This window comes from Rattus norvegicus, chromosome 10 (genome assembly GCF_036323735.1).
Source record: "Rattus norvegicus strain BN/NHsdMcwi chromosome 10, GRCr8, whole genome shotgun sequence".
NCBI classification, from domain to species: Eukaryota; Metazoa; Chordata; class Mammalia; order Rodentia; family Muridae; genus Rattus; species Rattus norvegicus.
In genome coordinates, this window is record NC_086028.1 from 85455302 (window position 1) to 85477779 (window position 22478).

Genomic DNA, 22478 nt, shown 5'->3' on the forward strand with positions numbered 1-22478 from the left:
CCAATTTCAACCACCCATCTTCAGTAAAACCCACAAAAACAGTCATATTGCTAGAGAAAAGCAAAAGAAAGAGTCATTCAATGTCCACACTGGGAAGAGAAACAAGGAGATCTAATAATGTACCCCAAGACTTTCTTTGGGGTTCTGAAGCCCAAATCTAAGTAGAGGTCTGGTATTATGCACATCTAGGTAGTGTGGGTCAAAGTGTAGTCCTACCCATTACCCATCTTTGTTTTGGTTCTACTCTTCCGCTAGAAATATATAACCTCTTCCAAGAGAGAAAATATTCCCCTCTGGCTTTAGGATCTCTCTTTTCTCAGCGTGAGATTCCTGGGGAATTCTAATTCCTAAGGCCTATGGATCAAAGTGAAAGACACACGTGACGGTTTAGAGTTTGAGATACCTAGAGTGAGTAAATCTACAGACACAGTGCTATGGGTTCAGGTTAATGCTTGCATTATGGGTCTCCAAATTGCACAAGGATCCTGCATGTGAGATGCTGAGGGTCCCTGCCCCAGCTGGTTCTAATTGGTAAACAAAGTTGCCAGCAGCCCATAGCTGGGCAGGGAGTCAGAGACGAGATGCAAGGGAATCTCGGGAAGAAGAGGGATTGAGTGGTGCAATGGCGGGGAAGTGGAGGGATCAGGCTTGAGGACAGAGAAACAGAGAGACCGCCAACATGTAAGGGTCAAAGATTGTGGCCCAGGAAGGCTACAGGCCTGGGTCTGGTGGAATATAGGTTTTAGTAAGTAATAATTCAGGAATATTGGAGGGGAGAGTGTTCTGCCGTTTAGTGCGAGCCTACATGGATGCTGGCACTAACTGTGTCTGGTGAATATTAGGACAGGGTTAAGCTATCAAGCCCCCTTCTGCATTCTTCGTAAGAGTCCGACAGAGAACAAACACTGTGAAAAAAGATGAATACAAGGGAAACTCATATCTGTTTGCAAGAGGAAAATTTATTAGGTTTTTGGAAAACTGCAAGAAAGGGTAGAAGAAGCAGTGAGAACCACAAAATACCTTGTGTGGCCCCTTCACAGCTCAGACCTTTTAAACCACCAGAACAGGAGCAGGGGTGATCACAGAGAAGCCCTGGATGAAGATGGTCCAGTGGGCCTGGACTCAGAAACAGACCACAGCACTAGGGCCTTTGTTCTTCTTCCAGACCATGATCCTTAAGGTGCTGGATGTGGATTCAAAGAGGCTGAGCTGATCCACCAGCTTTCTTTCTGACTTCATGCAATCCTCCTGCTGGCCTCAGGGTATTTAGCAGCCAAAGGTACCGCAGGGTCCACATCGGGGGCGTGTGACACAAGGATTTGTGACACAGGGTCCAATGGGCTTGTCACAGGCATTGGTGGTGGCACAGGGGTTGCAGGGCAGCCTAGAACACAGGATCATTACAGTCAGCATGAGAAAGTGAGTTCTTGGAAAGCAGAGTTGCCTAAAGGCAAGAAGCCCATTCCCTTATTTACAGAGCACACTTTGTTCCGTTCACTCCCTCTACAGAGTTCAGAGACAGTCATAGAAGAGAATTACAATACTAGCAATGGAGTCCAGCCTTCTGAATAACACAGGGGAGTCACTTCGACCTCTAAGCCTCTACCTCCAACCTAGAAACCGGGATTGGTGATATCCACCCCATGGATGCAAACTTTGCAAGAGAATCGTGCTTCTAAATAGGCTGCCTGAGCTGGCACGTGGCCTGATCTACTGTGTGTTGAGCCCTCTCCTTAGAGATGCTCGAATGCACTAGAAGATTGCCTTATTGGATTAAGTTCCTTCTCTCAGGTGATTTTTAACAAGAGTTTTAAAAAAAAAAAAACAAAAAAACAGTGGACCTAGAGTTTTAGTTTAATCAAACAATGGTCGCCTGAGTTTTCTATCTCCTTTGCATGTCAAAACCCATCCAGGAAGACACAGCAGTCAAAGAATCGCCAATGGGGAATACAGTCACCTTGTCACTATCTTCCAGAGAGAAAAATATCTTTAGCCCAGTTAGTACTGACAAGTACCTTATACTGGTCTCTAGAGATATCCTGGTATCTGAACTTCACTTGCAAAGTCCCTGTATTGTTCTTAAGGCACTCTGAGTGTGCCTCATGGTGCCAGCAACTCACTTGCAGTCTTCGTTCTCCAGCAGACCCCTGTATGTGTTGATCTCACACTCCAGCCTGGCCCGGATGTCCAGCAGCACCTGGTACTCCTGGTTCTGACGCTCCAGGTCAGCCCGGATCTCACCAAGCTGGGACTCCACGTTGGTGATCAGGCACTGCACCTGGGATAGCTGGGAGCTGTAGCGAGCCTCACTCTCTGTCAGGGTGTTCTCCAGAGAGTTTCTCTGTGGGGAAGAAGACGAAGGCTGTTACAGAGCTGTTCCCTCTCAAGGGTCCTATATGGCTTTCCAAAGAAGTCACAGGCTTCAAGAGATAAGAAGTGAGAGAGAGAAAGAGAAAGAGAGAGAGAGAGAGAGAGAGAGAGACCCCAAAGACACCCCAGTGACTCTCCTCCCCACTCCACACTGCTCAGCAGCAGGTCTGGACACTACACACCAGGTTGTGCTGGGCCTGCAGCTCGATCTCCAGGGCATTGACTGTGCGTCTCAGCTCGATGATCTCGGCCTGGCAGGACTGCAGCTGCTCTGAGCTGGACACCACCTGCTTGTTCAGCTCCTCAGTCTGCAAGAGGCAAGGGGAGGGACAAGATCAGACCCTGCCCTACAGTCCTTGGGGACTCGGTTCCTGAGTGACCACAGACTCAATGCCCACCTGTGTGGTGAACCATTCCTCCACTTCCCGGCGGTTGGTTTCCACCAGGGCCTCGTACTGACACCTGGTCTCATTGAGCACACGGTTCAGGTCCACAGTGGGAGCAGCGTCCACCTCGACGTTGAGGCGGTCTCCAAGCTGGCAGCGCAGGGTGTTGACTTCCTGGTGGGGAAGGCAAAGCATGGACCTCAGAACTAAGGAGACCTTTGGACTTTAAGAAGCACACACAAAGCACACTTTTTAAAAGATGAATGCGAAAGGGTTTGAAAGGATGGATGTCTCTAAGAGGCAAGTTGACTGTAGACACAATTTTGAGGAAAGAGAATATTTTAGCATTGACTTGAAGTTATAAAACCTGAGTCCAGTTTATGTACATCACCCCTGGTGACTCTGTCTGAGGTCCTTCCCTCATCTATGTATGAAGATTCTTGGTTAAGTTGTTGCCAATATTTCTTGGGACTCCAAGATTCTATCATTTCCTTCTGATTTTGCATTCGTTGTGTGCTAAGCCCAGTGTGACAAGCGATTTTTAATTGTTGCTACTTGAATATGAAGAAACACAGGTTAATGGTGTCCACTCATTCTGTGTCCTCTGATATCATATCCTGCCTGTTAAAACTAGTCTCCCATGTTTTCCCCATCCATTTATCTACACACCCAACCATCCATCTACTAGCTTGGAGTCCATTCACCTAGACTTCGCAAAGCACAAAAACACTCTCTTTTCTAAACTTCACCATTGATTTCAAAACTATTCAGAAAACAACAAAATTCGTGTGAGTCTAGGGCCATACTTCTTCCTGGGAAAGAGATCAGCTTGGGCCTATCACTCAATCATCTCTCAGCTTTCCTTTGAGCAACTAAGAAAGACGTTGCTTTAATCTAGCCCACCAAGGCTTCCCTTCCCCTGCTCAGGAATCGTGGTACCCTCAGTATTGAGATGTTGGTAGCTGGGACTTTCTTACCTCCTCGTGGTTCTGCTTGAGACACAGCAGCTCCTGCTTCAGGGACTCCACCTGAGCCTCCAGGTCAGACTTGCACAGAGTCAGCTCGTCCAGGATCCTGCGCAGGCCGTTGATATCTGACTCCACCAGCTGCCTCAGAGACAGCTCCGACTCATACCTGCACACATAGACAAGGCAGAAGGCATCAAAGAGGAAACATTTCTGTTTGGATAACCTGGTCAAACTCGTCCTACTCTGAGGCCAGTCCATTTTAAGTGTTGTAAAAGAACAGCATCACTGTGGTAAGTTGGGTGTCCTGTCTGTGTGTGGTTCCATTCACATTCACTACAATTGTCCTAGGAATCCATTCACAAGTTGCTGTCAAGGAAGCATAGCCTTCACCTTCTTGAATTGCTACCCTTCCTAGTTCTACTACAACATATCTCCCTTCCTTTCCAACCACGCTGAGAGTCATGAAATTCAAAGTCCCTCAGATAGAGCCTTGCCATTAAATGGCTGGGGATGGATTCATTACCCTCCCTGAGCCTTGTTTGTAAAATGAAGACAGAACTAAAACTTCATCGTGTTGGCCTGAAGATGAAGGAGCTATATGAGTGAAATCCTATTATTAACTCTATAAAATATCAAAATAGTATTATGAGCACAATCATACCTGAAAATACTGATAATTCACTGAAAAAGGGGGGCTTTTGCCTTCTATTTTTTATGGCTTAATACTCCTTTTGGTTGCATTGGTAACAACTAATGTGTATGGTAAGGCCAATATGAAAGTTGCTTTTAAAGTCAGAGTGTTGAGTTCAAAAGGGTAAAGAATGAATGGTCTCTTACACTTCTTCAAGCTGAACTTGAAGCACAGACCCCTCAGCTCTCAGTGAAGAGTCCTTGGCTTTTAATCTAACTTTAACCCAAGTCGCAAGAGCACTTGTGAGCTCTCTGGCACATCCTCAGAACAAAGAGCCATCACTTTGCAATTCACCCTCTCCTTGGGCTGTTCTGGTCACTACGGGTGTCTTACTTGGTCCTGAAGTCATCAGCAGCCAGCTTGGCGTTGTCGATCTGCACCACCAGCCTGGCGTTCTCGGACTTGCCACAGAGAATCTGCAGAGGATTGATTGTGACATGAGATACATTATTTCTTCCCAATTGCTCCCATATCCTTTCAGATCTTCCCATCGGTGGTAAAGCAGGCCTCAAAGTGCTGGGATAGAATGTAACACGGATGCCGGAAAGGAAGCGTGTGGTTTGAATGCCAGTGTTCTTTCACCCACAGCCAATGAGTGCAGTCATGATTTCCACTCTTCTAGGGCTGTCTCTAGACTTCCTGTAGAAACTGAGTCTGCTGGGTGATCAAGCCTCAGGTCATGTGACCAGTGTTCCCTCTACACTTAGAAGGGAGAGCATCCCTGGGATACTAAAATTAGGCACATCCCAGACATACAGGATGAATTCCTTATCCTCTCACACCTCCTCTGTTGGAACCCTGCTGCCCCCTGTCCACACCTCCCATGTACACTTTTCCCACAGCAGGGCTTTGCTGTGCTTGCTCTCCCCCAGATCTCTCTACTCTACTAGGCTGTGCTCGCCCGCTGATGCGAGAATCTCTTACTCAGCATTTTACCCCTGACCCCAACCCTAGAACTTTGCCTAATGCTCACCAAATGCGAGTTAAACAAATAAGGACACTCCAATCATACTACTCCTTTCTGACGTTTACTTTGTCAGGACTATAGGGCGGTGGACAGATAGTTCCCTCCAGGAACCAATGGCTTACACAGTCTGATATAAACTCCTACTCGTTGGGGTCTGGGAGACAGTTCCGTTGGTAAAGTGCTTGCTTTGCAAAATGAGGGCCCAAGTTCACTCCCTAGAACTAAAGTTTAAAAAAAAATGTATAATCCCAATCAGAGCCCTGTGGCTTGACAGCCAGCCTACTTGACAAGTTCAAGCCAATGGGTCTCTCTGTTTCAGAAAAAAAAAATTGGTGGACAACACTTAGGACTGACATTAGGCTATCCTCTGACCTACACACACACACACACACACACACACACACACACACACACACACACCAATCCCTGCTTGTCATTCAAACTCCACTCTGATACCGACATTTTGCGAAGCCTCCCATATCCCACCTTTATGTGGGCTCTACTCCTGTCTGTCCTGTATGCCATTTGCCTACATAGTGTCCTAGTGAATGGTGTGTGTGTGTTAGTGTGTGTGTGTGTGTGTGGTGTGTGTGTGTGTGTGTGTGTGTGTGTGTGTGTGTGTGTGTTAGTGGAGCTCCTGGTTTACCAAAACTGTCTTTTACAGTACTTGCTACAAGTTTAAAATGCTTTAACTATTTGAGGACTCGTATAGAAATCCTTTAGCTCGAAAAGCTAACTCAGGTGCATAGTACTTTTTAATGTTATAGTTGGTCCTAGAGCAAGAAAGAAACATCATAAGAAACTTTTTTTTTAATGACTTATTCTAGTTCGGGACAAGCATGTTAGGATACTCTGGCTAATTGGGCACTAATGCTGAATCCAGATAATTCCATTACCGTGATTGACTCACAAATGGATTTCCAAAACCTTCTCACTTCAGACCCGGGATAGGCCAACATTATCTGTAAACACCCTCAGCCCTGTTCAGACAGCACTATGCTCAACTTGAATAAATAAACTGTCACTACGATGCCCACCCCCTCACCTTCTGCTGCAGCTCCTCGATGGTCCTGAAGTAGGCCTGGTAGGCGGGGCACACCAGGGGGTCCTGCTGCTGGCTCCTCTCCTGGATCCTGCTTTCCAGCTCTGCATTCTCTCTCTCCAGCTGCCTCACCTTCTCCAGGTAGGAGGCCAGGCGGTCATTCAGGAACTGCATGGTCTCCTTCTCATTGCCATTGAAGGAGCCCTCACAGAACCAATTGCAGTTGCCCACATTGGCGGGGATGTTGCAGGCTCCGGGCAGGGTGCAGCCATGGCAGCTGGGGGGCACGCAGGGCCTGGAGGAGCAGCTGGTGCGGCAGCTCAGGGCGGGCAGGCAGCAGTTGTATGACATGGTGCTGGAGGGAGCAGATTTACAAGAGTCAGCTTCTAGGCCTGATATCCTGTGTCTGGTATAAGACCTGGTCCTCTTTGGAGCTTTATATCCTGTCAGTGGTGGGTGTGGTGACCACGTAAAACATTACCCTCCTTTTGCACCCATTACCAATTTCCCATTTGTTATTTAGCCACCTCACATGAGTCCTTTGGCTCATAAAATGTTTTACTTTGGCTTCCTGCTATGTCAGGACTCCTCACCTAATCATGCTGGTTAGTGCAGAAAGAGCTTCATGGTTTGGCTTCAAAGTAACCAACTTTGCCAACTGTAGCACTTGTTCGCTGGCCATTAAGTTACGGCGGCTTCTGGCCCTAGATCTGGAGTGCTTCTGATTGCTTTCTCCTAAGCTTTGGAAAGCTCTGTGCCTTGTTCAGCTCATCCCTAGTGAAGAGTCTGTGAGGAAACTGTCTGAGCATCTCCTTGGAAACCCAAATGGTTGGTAGCGAATCCCAAAAGCTAACATCAGAAAACACAATCCAGCTCAGTATCATATCATCCAAGTGGGTAGAGACGATGTTAACCTCTTCCTACAGGGAGTCTTTGGGGCTTCATCTGTGCCATCGTGTCCACATAGGGATACTTCGAGGGTAGTTATTGCACACAGTGTAATACAGTATCTGCCTGCATATACCCTGGCTGTAATCGGCTTCTACTTGCCTGAGTGCCCACTTTGCACCAGACACTGAGTTCTCTAGATACCTCATATCCATCAATTCCTTTGGGAACCACAGAACCCTCTAAGAGTTTGTAAGGTAGCTTTGGAGTTTTCTCAAGATCCTACAGGACCACCAGGATGGAACCAAGATCGAAAGCAGACTTCCCTAATTCTGGTGGTCCTATTCTCACTGTCCCATGACACTCTGTCGCTTCCAAGACCTTTACTATAAGATGGATAAGCTGACTGAATTCAGTTGAACCCAGCCTTTGCCTGGCGGCGTTTCTCCCATCCCCCACCTTCCCAACCAGAATGAACCAAGAAACAAATCTATTCTTCTTTTTTTAAGAATCCAAGTCATTTCTATTCTAATGAAAACTTACTTACCAAGACCACATTATTCCCACTAGAAGTTGAAAAGAAAGAAAGAAAAAGCCCTAGTCAATCTAGTGTAGAAATCCCTCAGCCTAGCTCTCCCAAGAATCTCAAAGCCAACACATTTGCACACAATAAGGTGACATCTCATGGCTGTCGGAACATTTCAGCCAACTCATCCTCTGCCTTCATGCTGCTATTACAGGTGGAGCTTTCAATCAGAGATTTCATATCTAATAGATCAGCATCCCAAATACAAAAGGTATTTCTTAATGTTCTCCTCTCCCTCCTTCTCTCTCTCTCTATCCTCCTCCTTCCCCTTTTTGTCCTCCTCCTCCTCCTCCTCCTCCTCCCCCTCCTCCTCCTCCTCCTCCTTCTTGAAAATCATGCTACCTCCTATCACATGGTTACCACTCAGGCCATTCTTCAAATGTGTGCCGGGACCATACTCTTTTTCCATTATTCTCAGGAAAGGCAATTCTACATATTTTAAGGCTGTTTACATTTGTGGGGCCAGCCAAACGTTATCTGAAACTAATCCTATTGAGTAAGGAAAACATCCACACTGAGTATTTGTTTAATGGGTCGGGAACAAGTCGAGACTGTAAAACGATAAGGTGCGCGTTCCTCGGTGATTCTGGAAGTCATTTCCGAGGAAGGGCTAGCTCCAAGAAAACACGCTTTAAGTGAACGGGTGGTCTTTTCAGGCTAATGCTAGGTACTCACAGTCTCTGTCTGCCTTCCTGACTCTTCTTGTAAAATGGTTCTACTGTGACATGTGGACCAAGTGTCTTTAAAGGCAGCAGCAAGCTGATCTAAGTCCAACTGAATGAACTCACACAACCCAGAGCATATGTGAAATCATTATATTTAATTTCTCCCATCCTTCTCTTTTTCTTCATCATGAGCCTCAAAAGAGAAAATTAATGAGTAAAAAAGGAATCATTTGTTGTAAATGAGAAAATGCATCCATGAAGGTTAACTGTTACTATAGTTTCCACCTTGGTCAGAGCATAATAATCTGTGGAAAAGATTATTGTATGTTCAAAAGGATACGGTAGAATTAGAAAAAGAGACTCCTGAGTGGAAAATATATATGTAAATATATAAATACTGTATTGAGATATATTATACGTTTTATATATTATGTATTATATATGTGGCTGGAAGGATGATGATCTGTTAAGAAAAGAAAAATATTTGTTTCCTAGGAATTCTTAGAAATAAGTGCTTCTCACCTATCCTGTTTACTGTCTATACTGTGTGTTCTCAACTTTATATAAATGATGATATTGTCTCTTGACAATGCTCCTTCAATAAGCACGATGGGCAGACGAAATCCCAACAACCAGAAAGGTTTTATAGTTACCTGTATCATTGTGTCAGACGCTGTGGCTGAGGCTTCTGGTCTCAAGATGTGAGCTAACGACATTTGAGGTTTAAGGACACTATTCATTACAGAAGCCAAGGCTATTTCCATGTCAGAGATCACACACAAACTCAGAAGTAGTATTTAACCACAGAGTGAAGTCAGGGCAAGTCTTTGTCTGGAGACACCCTCCCTGTCTTTAAAGTCAAGAGGAAACCTCCCTTCCCTTTCCCAAAGTCATGTTTATGGTGGCCAGAATTTACTGTTTGAAATTCACATCAGGACATATCATATTTCTTTTGAAAATGTTAGATAATGTATTGGACTCCTCACACAGATTTATTACATGTGGCTGTACACAGGGTCATGAATGGAATCACTGGACAAGCAAGATTTCTCATATCAAAAAGGGGTCCTAGTCGAGAAGTACCAAGTCCACTCATGCTTCTCTTCACCCTAGGATAGAAGAATGGGCAGCAGTTCCAAACAACGCAACTTCATGATGTTTTAAAGTTGTATATATTTATTGTCATTATGGGTCTGCATGCGTGTAGGCACACAAGCATGCCAAAATCAGACACATTTCAGTAGCCATTTCTCCCCTTCTACCTCTGCATGGATTCCAGAGGTCCAACTCGAGGCATCAGGCTTCCATGGCGATCACAATCACATCAGCCCTAACAATGATTTTACTCTACCTGGGGATGGTGAGATTAGGGGAACACGCAGAGCATGGATTGAAATCTGATGTGTAGAATGCTCTACATGTCAAGGGAAAGAGCAAATGCTAACACAGGATTGGGTGTGTTTGTTGTTTGTTTGTGGTTTCGTTGTGTTTTGGTTTTTAGCAAATCAAGAGGCTTGAGTGCAAATGTACAGCAAACCCTTGCATTACAACCACTGCCTGGTTCATTATTTGAGGTGACCTTGAAGGAGTTATGAGAATGCTGCTTCTTCCCCAGCATCCTACAGACTGTCGCTTCATAGTCACCAGTGAACACCCTATTTTCATATCCAAGCTAACTCTCCTCTTTCTTGATCTGTTGACCACCCCCCTCAGTGAAACTCTTAACTTCTTTTGGCTTCCATGTCACTTCAGCTGCTCCTCCATTTTCCTCTCCAATTGCTGCACCCAGGTGTCCTCAGAGATCTGGAAAAACAAGCTATGAACCTCATGTTGGGGATTTTTGAAGCACACCGTGTCAACTCTGTCATTTCTGTCAGTTGTCCCCTAGGCTCTTTTTGTCGTCTATCTGCTTCCCTTCAGTGGTCTTAACTCTTACATCCATAACTACAACTCTTAAATATCTCTCAAACAAATCCAGCCATTCTTTCGAAGCTCTCTATATCAGCATTGTTTTATTTCAGGAAGCCCCAAAACTTCAGACCCAGGGGTCTAGAGAGTTGGGTCAATAGTTAAGAGCACTTATTGCTCTTGCAAAGGACCTGGATTTTTTTCCAGCATGCACATGACAACTCACAATCATCCTTCTAAAATTGCAATCCAAGGGGATCCAATATCCTCTTCTGACCTCCCTGGACAGCAGGTACACCACACACACACACACACACACACACACATTGCCTATATATGCATGTCAGCTAAATATTCAAACATATAAAATAAAATAAACAAATCAGTTTTTAAAAGAGGAGATTATGTTAGACCCACAGTAGGAGTTTGTAATGATAATTTTATGTGTCAACTTGACTTGGGTGAGGGATGCTAAATAACTGATTAAGGCTACTCCTGGATGGATTTATGAAGAGTTTCCGGGGGGGAATTATATTGAAGATCATTTTTTACCAATATAGATGGGCATCATCTAAACAACTGAGGGCTCAAAGAAAAAATATAGTAAGGATGTTGGAATCACTCTTCTTTCTTGAGCTATGGCACCAGTCTAATCCTGACCTCAGACATTTATACCTTCTAACCTTGTTACCTGATCCATCATCTCTTTTGATTCTCGAGCCTTCAGGCTTAAGATGGAGCTACACAAATGCCTTTCCTGGGCCATCAGCTTAAAGAGTACAGAATTCTCAGTCTCCATAATGATATGAGCCAATCCTCCATAATATTTTCTATATATCTATTTGTCTTAAATAAAAGATAAATACATGCATTGGTAGATGGATAAATAGATGATAGATAAATGATAGATCTAGTGATTTGAGTTCTCTAGAGATCCTGTTGGTTAGTTTATCTAGAGAACCCTAATAGTGTTCAACCAGTATGATTTCTTCCTATCTTTTTTTCATTTTTTCCTCATCTCCAATCAGTTTTCCATATGGTAGAGGAGTCCTCCAAACTCCAGCATCCCCTCCCCAACCCACCCATCTCAGTTCCTGGTTTCTCTCAGCAGCTTCCTAAAATGTCTTCCTTGTACAGCAACCCAAGTCTACAAGCTTCCAGGTCCCATTACAAGTCAGCCTGTCCGCAGTTGCCAGATATATCACATGGCAACTTCCCTTGCAAGAAAATCTCATAGATAAACATTCAAAGCACTGTCTATTGCAATCTACAAAGCTGTCAAGCAGTTTCACCTGACTGTCACAATTCTGTTACATTCTAAGTTAGAAAATAAACCATCAAATTATAAAAACTCCTCCCAATTCCTCATTTCCCTATCAGACAAATGTAATCCTTAGAAAAACTTTCCCTCCTCTTGAACCTACACACTGCCATCTGTCCAAACATGTGCTATCAAATTTTATTTCAGAATTATGCTAATATGTAAGAAGAGTTGATTGAAGTCAGAACTGTGGGAGGTACATAAAGTTTTAATAATCTTATCGTGACTCCTCACCACTGTAACTCTTCCTTATTCATTCCACTCACAGAATGGAGTTTACACTCTGATTTGATTAGAAGATGATTCTTTTGCAATTGAAGGGCCTGCAGTCAACAAGACAGCAGATGAATTCTATATGTAATGAACAGGTTTCCAAAGCACCCAATGGGCATTATCTTGTTCTGAGTCTTTTCTTATCATTCTCTCACACTTCTGATATTTGTAAGTCTTTATTTTTATCCCCCTTGAGCCATCTTGCTGTTCGTCAATAATGTCCGTCTCTTTGTGTCACACAGTCCGGGCTGTAAACACTGCTATGAGTCAGGAATGGAGTATGTTTGTAGGGTTTCTGTTTTTCTGACATAATGTTTGGCATACAACAATAGATAATTGGTTGCATTTGTGTCAGTTGGAAAGCATTAAATGAAATAATAACTGAATACCTAACAATTAGAGATTGTTAACCTAAAAATTCAAAGATGGGGCAAAGGGGCAAAGACATGAGAATTGTGTGTTGAGAGAGACAGTGAAGACTGGTCTTCCTTAGAATTATAGGCTATGGAATACGAAGAGTTCATGCTGGGCATAATGATGCAGGCTTTGGGCCAGTACTAGGGAGGCAAAGGCATGTAGATAGATCTCTTTGAGTTTAAGCCCCTGCATGATCCACAGGTCAAGTTCCAGACTACCCTGTCTTAAAGAGAAAGGTGAAATACAATGATTTCATTTTTAAAGTTGGGTACACAAATTAATAACCACAGTCGTATATATATATATATATATAATATCCACAGGTATACAGCTCATGATTTGACCTGTTTCTACATGTACACTTTCCCATTCATCACTGCTATATCCATTGTTGTTGGTATGACTCAGAATTTAAGTTACCAACACATGTGTGTTACCACTGATTACTTTGCATGACTAGCCTGTGAAGTCTGTGATGCTTTCATGTGATTCTCAAGTAAGTCCCTTTAAAGATGTAAATTTCAAAAAGAAATTGTTGGGCCTAGAGAGAGGGTTCTGCAGTTAAGAGCACTTAATGCTTCTGCAGGGGACCTGGGTTCTGTTCCTTGCAGCTCATAAAGGTCTGTAACTTCAGTTACAGGGAATCTGATAGCCTCTTCTGGCTTCTGTGGGCACGAGTGGGCATAGGTGTGGTGTGTGTGTGTGTGTGTGTGTGTGTGTGTGTGTGTGTGTGTGTGTACAGGCTCAAATGTAGGCCAAATACTCAAACACATGAAATGAAATGAAATTTAAAAAAAAATTGTTGATTTGAGAGTGGGCATAGGTGTGGTGTGTGTGTGTGTGTGTGTGTGTGTGTGTGTGTGTGTGTGTGTGTGTGTGTACAGGCTCAAATGTAGGCCAAATACTCAAACACATGAAATGAAATGAAATTTAAAAAAAAAATTGTTGATTTGAGAAAGGTTTGGAGAACAAAACTGCCTTGAAGAGAGGAAAAAGGCAGTATCTTAGAGCAATGCCAAATATAAATATAATGGGTAGCAATATGACTTATTGGTTTAGTTAATTTCCCTTTGACATAATGGGATGATCTGAGCAATGAATGAGTGGTGGTTATTGTTGCTTTTCTTTGGATGGTGTTTTGTTTTTTGGTTTTTGGTTTTTGGTTTTTTTTTTTTTTGAGGGCTTTTTGTTTTTGGGGGTTGTTGTTGTTTTGGGGGTTTTTTTGGTGTTTTGGGTTTTTTGGGGTTGTTGTTGTTGTTGTTGCTGTTGTTTGTTTTTTAGTGTAAGCCTCCTCTAGCAAAATTTTACTTAACTCTCAAATACATGTCCTTACGAAATTAATATACTTTCATTTACCTTTGGACAAATAAACCATTTGAAATCTAAAACAAAGGCAATTTCTTAGGCATAACAAGTTGATAACAAGACAAACCTGCTTACCAATTAGTCCCGTCAGGCTTGGTTGTCAGACTAACTTTGATTCAGCTGATTGAATTGTCCTTCTCATTCATTGGCTCTTTCCTTCTTTACCTGTGTCTAGCTTGTTTTCTCTCTGCAAATTGCCTCTGTACAACTATCCTGGTATAACTGCTTCCTTCTCTCGCTCCTTCCTTTTCTCTCTCTCTCTGTACTGCTCTCTTAAGTTGCTTCCCCTTCCTCTCTCTTCTCATGGGCATATCCTATTCTGTCCGATCTTTCTCTGATTCGTCCCTTTGTCTGCCACTCAATTAGACAGCACTTTCAAACATGGGTGCTTCCCTCTACAAAGCAACTTCACCTCCGTTGTTTGGGATTAAAGATGTGTACTAAGGATGTGTCTGTGTTCCAGCCAGGGGGATTAAAGGTGTGTGCTAAAGCCTGAGCCACACCATGAACAGAAACAGGGATTTTTCAATGAATAATATAATCTCAAGGTTCATTGTGAGCAAATATCCTGCAACACTTGGTGGAGTGGAGAGACATGAATGGAAACGTTTTCATGAGTAACTGACAACATGGAACTGGAACCAAGACTTGTTATAACAATAAGGATAGAAAACAGCGAACAGCTTTGATGGAGAGGAAGGGAAACTCAGTTACCCTTCAGAGTGAGAGAGAGAGACTTCCCTCTAACCTCTGGAGAAAGGCTTCAAGACTTTAATCAAGAGAGATAGCTTGAAGTAAAAGAGAACGAGAGAGATCCACCATGGACACTGTGGTGGGGGAGGGAATCTGAAGGAAAGGGGGACCTTCAAAGAAACCCCTAAACAAAAGGAGCAGATGGGTTACAAAGCCAAAGCAGATGGGTTCACATACTTTAAGAGCAAGATGCCTATTGTGGATGACAATTGGAGAAACTTGAGGGATAGGGGAGCCTCAGAATAGTCAAGGGCCCTGAAGCCACAACAAAAATGGGCTTGGGTGTTCATGGCCAAGTTTTTCAGCACAGCCCGCCCTTGCTGAAAGTCCACCCATACGGAAAGCACCTCTCCCTGCCCCTCAAGGTTTCCCTTTGAGCCTAATAGCTAGGTCAGTCATTTGATCCATTTAACCACCCTGCTAGTTCGAGGTATTTTTATGGGACAGTCATGAATATTTTACAAAGAATGAATATGAATGAGAAACACCTTTACTATGCCAGAGAAATAAAGTTTATTGGGAGGTAAATGAAGTTGTCTCCTTGCATTCCAGAGAACACCAGAGAAGAAAGGAAGGCAGGAAATGGAGACTTGTACAGGAAACGCCCTCTATGCCAACCTCCAGTTGCAGACATGTGACACCTGCGCAGCAAAGAGACTCAACCTTCAACTGAAGGAGTTGGTCAGGAACTTGCTCGCTGGTTCTGGAAAGCACATCTTTGTCTAAAAATCACAGTTGTCATGATGATGTTTCTTAATGGCAATGGAAGTCCTTGCAAAGGAGGGGCCTGGGGACTGTTCCTGAGTTTGAACTAAATGGTTTCATTGACATCTTCAAAGGGGATCAGTTCACTTAAGAGCAACGAGAGCTGCCACAAGGTCCACAGCAGCCGCCGCTAGCATTGGTGGTGGCACATGGGTTGCAGGGGAGGCTGGGGAGACACAAAGGTTAACAATGGATTGGAGAGGAGAAGTCAGAGAACCCTAAGGCACACACAGTATTTTGTACTTACAGAAACAACCTACGAATTATCAGCGGTTGGAATTAGAATGGCCTTCGCCCTTACCCACAATGCCTTGTGCAGAACTGGACAATTGTGCTTTTAGGAAAACTGTTGTCTCATATGGTTGTGCTCTCAATGGAGCTTAGCAAGATCCACCTTACCTAACATGTAAGACTGTAACTGGCAATCTCTCTACCCACCCCTCACCTCTCTATTGGTAACTTTCAGAGACAGGAACTATTCCCTCTGCTTTTGTTCATCTCCATTTACTGAACTGATGCAAACTGATGAAAATTGTAGGTTTTCAGTTTGCTCGCTATTTGAGTAGTTTAAACCATGGCCACCATGTGTGTGTCTCTGTGTCTAATATGCCCATCATGCATACAATCCCAAAAGTCCATTCTGTACTCACTTGCAGTCCTCGCTCTCCAGCAGGCTCCTGTATGTGTTGATCTCACACTCCAGTCGAGACCGGATGTCCAGCAGCACCTGGTACTCCTGGTTCTGACGCTCCAGGTCAGCCCGGATCTCACCAAGCTGGGACTCCACGTTGGTGATCAGGCACTGCACCTGGGATAGCTGGGAGCTGTAGCGAGCCTCACTCTCTGTCAGGGTGTTCTCCAGAGAGTTTCTCTGTGGGGAAGAAGACGAAGGCTGTTACAGAGCTGTTCCCTCTCAAGGGAAAGCATAGCTTTCCAAAGAAGTCACAGGCTTCAAGAGATAAGGAGAGAGAGAGTGTGTGACCCCAAGGACACCCCACTGACTCTCCTCCCCACTCCACACTGCTCAGCAGCAGGTCTGGACACTACACACCAGGTTGTGCTGGGCCTGCAGCTCGATCTCCAGGGCATTGACTGTGCGTCTCAGCTCGATGATCTCGGCCTGGCAGGACTGCAGCTGCTCTGAGCTGGACACCACCTGCTTGTTCAGCTCCTCAGTCTGCAAGAGGCAAGGGGAGGGACAGGATCAGACCCTGCCCTACAGTCCTGGGGGGATACTCGGTTCCTGAGTGACCACAAACTCAATGCCTACCTGTGTGGTGTACCATTCCTCCACTTCCCGGCGGTTGGTTTCCACCAGGGCCTCGTACTGACACCTGGTCTCATTGAGCACACGGTTCAGGTCCACAGTGGGAGCAGCATCCACCTCCACATTGAGGCGGTCTCCCAGCTGGCAGCGCAGGGTGTTGACTTCCTAATGGAAGAAGGAAAAAGAATGAGCCTATGAAGACAGATCTCTCTTCTTGCTACAGGGAAGTGAGTACAGCGCTACCCAGAAAGGGATGGGAGTGGGGCTAAAAACAAATGTCCTGATCATTCCAAAGATGCACACATGACCACAAAACTCCAATAGGAACCACAGCCACGTATTTCTGAAACAAAAACCGAAGCACCTTCACAACCTTCTAACACTGGTCCTCAGTACAAACAAATCCTCCTGGGGTCCACCACAGTACTCTGGGTACTAAATGCTTAGTCGTACGTAAATATGCCTTACCTTACCACTTCTTTGCACAGCCTACATCCTCAAATGGCAACACTTAAGTGTTGGTTGAAATCTCTTTCTTGCCTCTGAGAAGTGCTCCCCAGCTCCTCTCTGGAAGACTGGCTTCCTCCTACTACGCACACCACACAACTCTTACTTCACTCAGCCTGACATTATATCATCAGGACTCCATAGCTGCCCTCCACACTAGACTGCAAGTTCTTGAAGAGAGAAGCCATGAGTTCTTTAATTTTCTTTTTTACCCTCCATCTCCACCATCAATTCCAGGACCTACTGGTAGCAACCAGCAGCGATGGGGGGCTCGTGGATGGACATCCATGCTCTAGCAGCTGCCTACACACACCTGTGTGCTGGAGCATCCACAACTCACCTCACTCCTCAATAAGGACACAGCGATAAGGTCCTCCTGGGACCTTAGCTTCAAGTCCTTCAGGGAAGGACTCTCACAGCTGGTGCCTCCTGATTTGGGGAAACCTCTCTTAATGCTAAAAGTGTCACTGTGAGACTGTGAAACTTGATTTTTAAATATTCCTTCATACCTCCTCGTGGTTCTTCTTGAGACACAGCAGCTCCTCCCTCAGGGACTCCACCTGAGCCTCCAGGTCAGACTTGCAGAGGGTCAGCTCGTCCAGGATTCTGCGCAGACTGTTGATGTCTGACTCCACCAGCTGCCTCAAGGACAGTTCAGTCTGGTACCTGCATACACAGGGTGGGAGGATCAGCCAATATCTCCTCAGGGTGGTATTGGACCAAGAACTCCATGAGTGTATCCATACGAGTGTTTCGTCTTCTGTTTTCTTCTTGCTATGTGTGGATCAGCTGGGGAAGGTCTTGACTTACTTATGCCCACAGACACCCATAAGGTAGAGCCTTCAGTCTGTTCTGGATGTTCTTGATTAGTGTAACACCAAATCAATCTATTCCCACCTCTAGATTTGGGGGTTTTATAAAAAAGAACTTTCTAGAAACCTTGATATATATTGAACATCACTAACCAGAAGATTCCATTCCTGAAACACTTAAAACTCTGAAAGTCTTTGAGGGATATAACACCACAGTTCAAACTCCCCCATCTGACTTCATTGACAGAGCAGATTCACAATGCAGGTGCACTACAAATAGTGTGTAAAATGGCATGCAGGCTGTGTTTATGGTGTAAAAACACCTTAAGAAATGAGTTTTGTGCTTAGACTCAGGTCCCATCCCCAAGATAGCGCATTATGAATGTTCAAATATCCCACAACTCAGAAGGAAAGTCAAAACCCAGAAATACTCTTGTCCCAACCACTTCCAATACAGGAGCGTCAATCATATCAACTGAAAGACTAGAGTCTGAATGCCTATTTGAAGCTTATTTTTTTTTTATAGCCAGACTCAGGATGAGACATAAAAAAAGAAAGAAATGTCTTTCTCATTCCTTCCACCTGCCCTTCCAGGCAACATGAGACCCACAGAGCCATGAACAAGCCATGACCAAGCCACCAAGGTTTAGAAGTCACCCAACTCATAAGGTTTAACGTACTTGGTCCTGAAGTCGTCAGAGGCCAGCTTGGCATTGTCAATCTTCACCACCAGCCTGGCGTTCTCAGACTTAGCACACAGAATCTGAAACAATGGTTCCAACGTGAGATCCACTTGTACTTGAGCATCTCTCCCCAGCCAGGAAAAGGCAGCTACCCCCTCACCTTCTGCTGCAGCTCCTCAATGGTCCTGAAGTAGGCCTGATAGGCGGGACACACCAGGGGGTCCTGCTGCTGGCTCCTCTCCTGGATCCTGCTTTCCAGCTCTGCATTCTCTCTCTCCAGCTGTCTCACCTTCTCTATATAGGAGGCCAGGCGGTCATTCAGGAACTGCATGGTCTCCTTCTCATTGCCATTGAAGGAGCCCTCACAGAACCAATTGCAGTTGCCCACATTGGCGGGGATGTTGCAAGCCCCAGGCAGAGTGCAGCCATGGCAGCTGGGGGGCACGCAGGGCCTGGAGGAGCAGCTGGTGCGGCAGCTCAGGGCGGGCAGACAAGACTCACAGGACATGGTTTTGGGAGAGGTGATGGGAGCGGTGAGCTGCTGCAGGTAGATCTGGGTGAGGTTTGAGTCTCTCCTTCCTTCATGGTCTTTTTATACCCTAACCAGTGGGTGGGGGCTCGGGAATTAGCATAATTCTCTTTCCTGGTGCTGAAGCTAATTTTTTCTTCAAAATATGCTACTTAGACTGCTTTCAAAGAGTCCCCCCTCATCCCATAAAATTATTCCATTCCGCTTGTGTCACAGCAGCCTCTTCCTGGGTACAAGAGGTTGATGAAACCAGAGTTTCATTAGATGGCTTCAAAGGAGGCAGATTCATCACAGTCCCGAAAGTCTCACCCCATTACTCAGAGGGAAGGGTAGCCTGCGACATGAGGTGGGGTTGTTTGGAATCAGAAATTCCTTTCCTGGGGGGTTCTGCTGATATAACTATGGCAAAACGCACTTTGGGTAAACATCCGTCCATAGGGGCTCCTCTCAAATCTACGCACATCTCAGCATCCAGGGGAATCATCCTCACAGAGGAAACTCAATCTGGATGAACTGCAAGCAGGCTGATACCTTGAGAAATGTGCAGATAGACAGACTAGAAACAGTTGTGTGTTGCTGCTAGGGAAATGAGAATGTGAAATGAAATATGGATGGATGGATGGATGGATGGATGAATGGATAGATGGATGGACTGGACGGACAGACAGACCGACAGATGGATAGGAATTGTTCTAAATGGAGGTTTGGCCAAATATAGGCCACAGTCTGCATAGGGTATGAAGCTCTTGGAGGATTGTGGAACCTTTCAAATGTGGAACCATTGGATGGGTTCTCTGACATTGAGGGAAACACACACACACACACACACACACACACACACACACACACACCCCTGTACCTTTCTATCCTTAAGAAGCCAAGCCATGTGTTGAGTTAATAATGATCCAAATTATTAATAATCCTAATGAAAATTCTCGCTCTACAGTGCTTCCATGAGCACAGTGTTCCGTGCTTTTCTTGTCAAGTGTGCAAAATGGGTGGAGATGAGATGGTTATCTCTGCATTACCTCTTGGGAAACTAAAGCTCAGCTCACAAGTCCTGTCCAAGAATATCAAACTGATGGCTCTGATCAGTGGGCTTCATCAGAACCAGTGGGAACTCCTCACCTGTAACGATTCTACAAGTCCCCTGGGGCCAGGCCGGTTCTTTACTCTCGGGCTGAATCAGTCTGCTTGAGAAGAAACTGAATTCTCAAAAGGTTTCATGGGTCTTGGGGAAACAATGTCTAGGGCATGGAGCAGTTCAGGTGACAGGGTCTTCCTCACCTGTCCTTCTGACAGGCCTGCTCTTGAGCAACTGGTCTTTGCTGAAATTGGTGGCAGGGGCCCTACCACAGGGCAGCCTGTGAGAGGTTGAGGGGGAGTGGGGAGGCAGTGGAATGTTTCTTTGGGAACTGGGTCTAGGGGGTGGAGCCTTTCAGGGGGCAAGTGGGTCACTCACCTGTTCTTCTGCAAACATTTTTAAATGTGCCCCCCAACTTTTCAAAGCACCCCAAGACTGAGAACTGCTGGTTTCCATATGTCTGTTGATGACAATGGAACACCAGGAAATGGGGTGGGTTTTTTTTTCAGCCATTTGTAAGTGTTTTGGGAACTGTAGAACACATTTATTTACAATATTAAGATGTGTCTGAATGTGGGGATCAAATAAGATTTGTTCACAACCACAGCATCCCTTTGTTATAGACATTATCTCTGCTCAAGGCATGCACAGAGCTTCCTGTCTTGGGGGAGGGTTCCAGGCATTTAATGCTCAGTTTGTGAACAGCAAACCTATCTTCTTGAGGATTAACTTGACTGTTGTGAAGCCATCCAATGAGCATCTGAGAATATAGTAGACGAGTTAATTAAAAGCAAGCAAACTATATAATTGCATCAATTTACATCAGTCATGACCCATTATTGTCTTTAGAGTGGCTTGACAGAAAATTAGTTTGGAATGTACCCATTGAGGAGCCTTGGGACATATGGGCCAACCTTGAAGAATGTCATTGACTTGAATGTAGACAGCCCATTCTTCATACTTTTATGGTAGAGTCTTGTGTATAGTCATAGGTGGAACCTAGTTCTAATAACCAAATGTGATAGTAAGCAAGTTTCTAAACCTCAGTGTTCTTGTCTGTCAGATGGATTTAATTTCTAGCACAGCTATAAACATTTATTGAAGTAACATCCTACTATTTAACCTAGCTCATAGCAGTTGCTCAATAAGTAAGAGCTGTGTCGATCTCTTGTCGCTGTTGCCATGAATTACGGTAACTGGTCTTTGGCTACTTTGTGGGTCCTTCTTTCTTTCCTTTTTCTTCACCCCTTTTCTTCCATCCTTTCTGGCCCCTAACACTAAAATGGAGAACAAAACCATAGAAGGGAAAGGAGGCAATGTCATCATTAGAACACTTCCTGCTGACTTGGGCATTGAGTTCCTTGGGGCAAGTTTGGTCTTCACCATCAGGATATCTAATTGCTTCTTGTTTCTTCTTTGAACACAACTGCTTAACAAACTACGGTCAGCACCAACCAAGGCACAACTCACCGACAGCCACCAACAACCACCAGGCCTCTTGGGGCCCTAGCATTTATATCCTCTGAAAAGCACCCAGAATTCCAAGCACCACACAATCATAGAAATACCTACAGCTGTCAAAATCACGTCTCTGCTAGAGCAAGATGCAAACCATAACCAGCTACTTTGGACCATCTGGAGCAGCCCCCCTCAACCCACACCTGGGATTAAAACAAAAACATATTCTCACAGTATTTCTGTGTTCGTTTTTTAAGAAACCGAAACTCCGAAATTGTCACTAAAAGCCACCACAAAGTTAATGACTTTAAAAAAAAAAACTAAAAATGTTTTTCTTTAAAATTCCACAAGTTAGAAGTCCAAAATTGGTCTCAAATCAGAGTTTGATGCTGCGCTAAAATCTAGAAAGCGGGTAGGCCTAAATGGAGAACCCCAAAAGGGAACTGGTGAGATGACTCAGTGGTAAAGATGCTTGCTGCCAAGCCTGACAAAATGAATTCCATCCCTGGACTCACATGGTGGAAGGAAAGCATCAACTGCTGTAGATTGCCCTCTGACCTCTGCATACACACGGTACAGGAGCGCTCCCTTACACACACAGATACACAAAATAGATCAATTATTTTTGATTTCTCACAGGATCAAAGTCCAAAACATCAGAATCAGAACTATAAAACTTGTAGAAGAAAACATAGAAGGAAATCTTTGTGAATCTGGGTTTGACCCTAAAAACTCAGGCAGCCAACAGAAAAATTGAATAAACTTCCTGTAAG

General features: G+C 44.6%; 2 protein-coding genes across 2 annotated transcripts; both read right to left on the reverse strand.

The window, feature by feature from the left end:
• Positions 1 to 939: 939 nt before the first annotated feature.
• Krt33b (keratin 33B) lies at positions 940 to 6775 on the reverse strand. Its single transcript, NM_001008819.2, has 7 exons — positions 6428 to 6775; positions 4749 to 4831; positions 3734 to 3890; positions 2769 to 2930; positions 2553 to 2678; positions 2121 to 2341; positions 940 to 1384 (listed from the first exon to the last, which is right to left on the reverse strand). Exons 1-7 carry the CDS (start codon positions 6773 to 6775, stop codon positions 1267 to 1269), a joined length of 1215 nt encoding a protein of 404 aa, NP_001008819.1. The 3' UTR covers positions 940 to 1266.
• Positions 6776 to 15089: 8314 nt separating this feature from the next.
• On the reverse strand, positions 15090 to 19200 carry Krt34 (keratin 34). The gene is made up of 7 exons (NM_001008758.2): positions 18795 to 19200; positions 18632 to 18714; positions 17649 to 17805; positions 16636 to 16797; positions 16417 to 16542; positions 16016 to 16236; positions 15090 to 15531 (listed from the first exon to the last, which is right to left on the reverse strand). Exons 1-7 carry the CDS (start codon positions 19140 to 19142, stop codon positions 15453 to 15455), a joined length of 1176 nt encoding a protein of 391 aa, NP_001008758.1. The 5' UTR covers positions 19143 to 19200; the 3' UTR covers positions 15090 to 15452.
• Positions 19201 to 22478: the final 3278 nt, after the last annotated feature.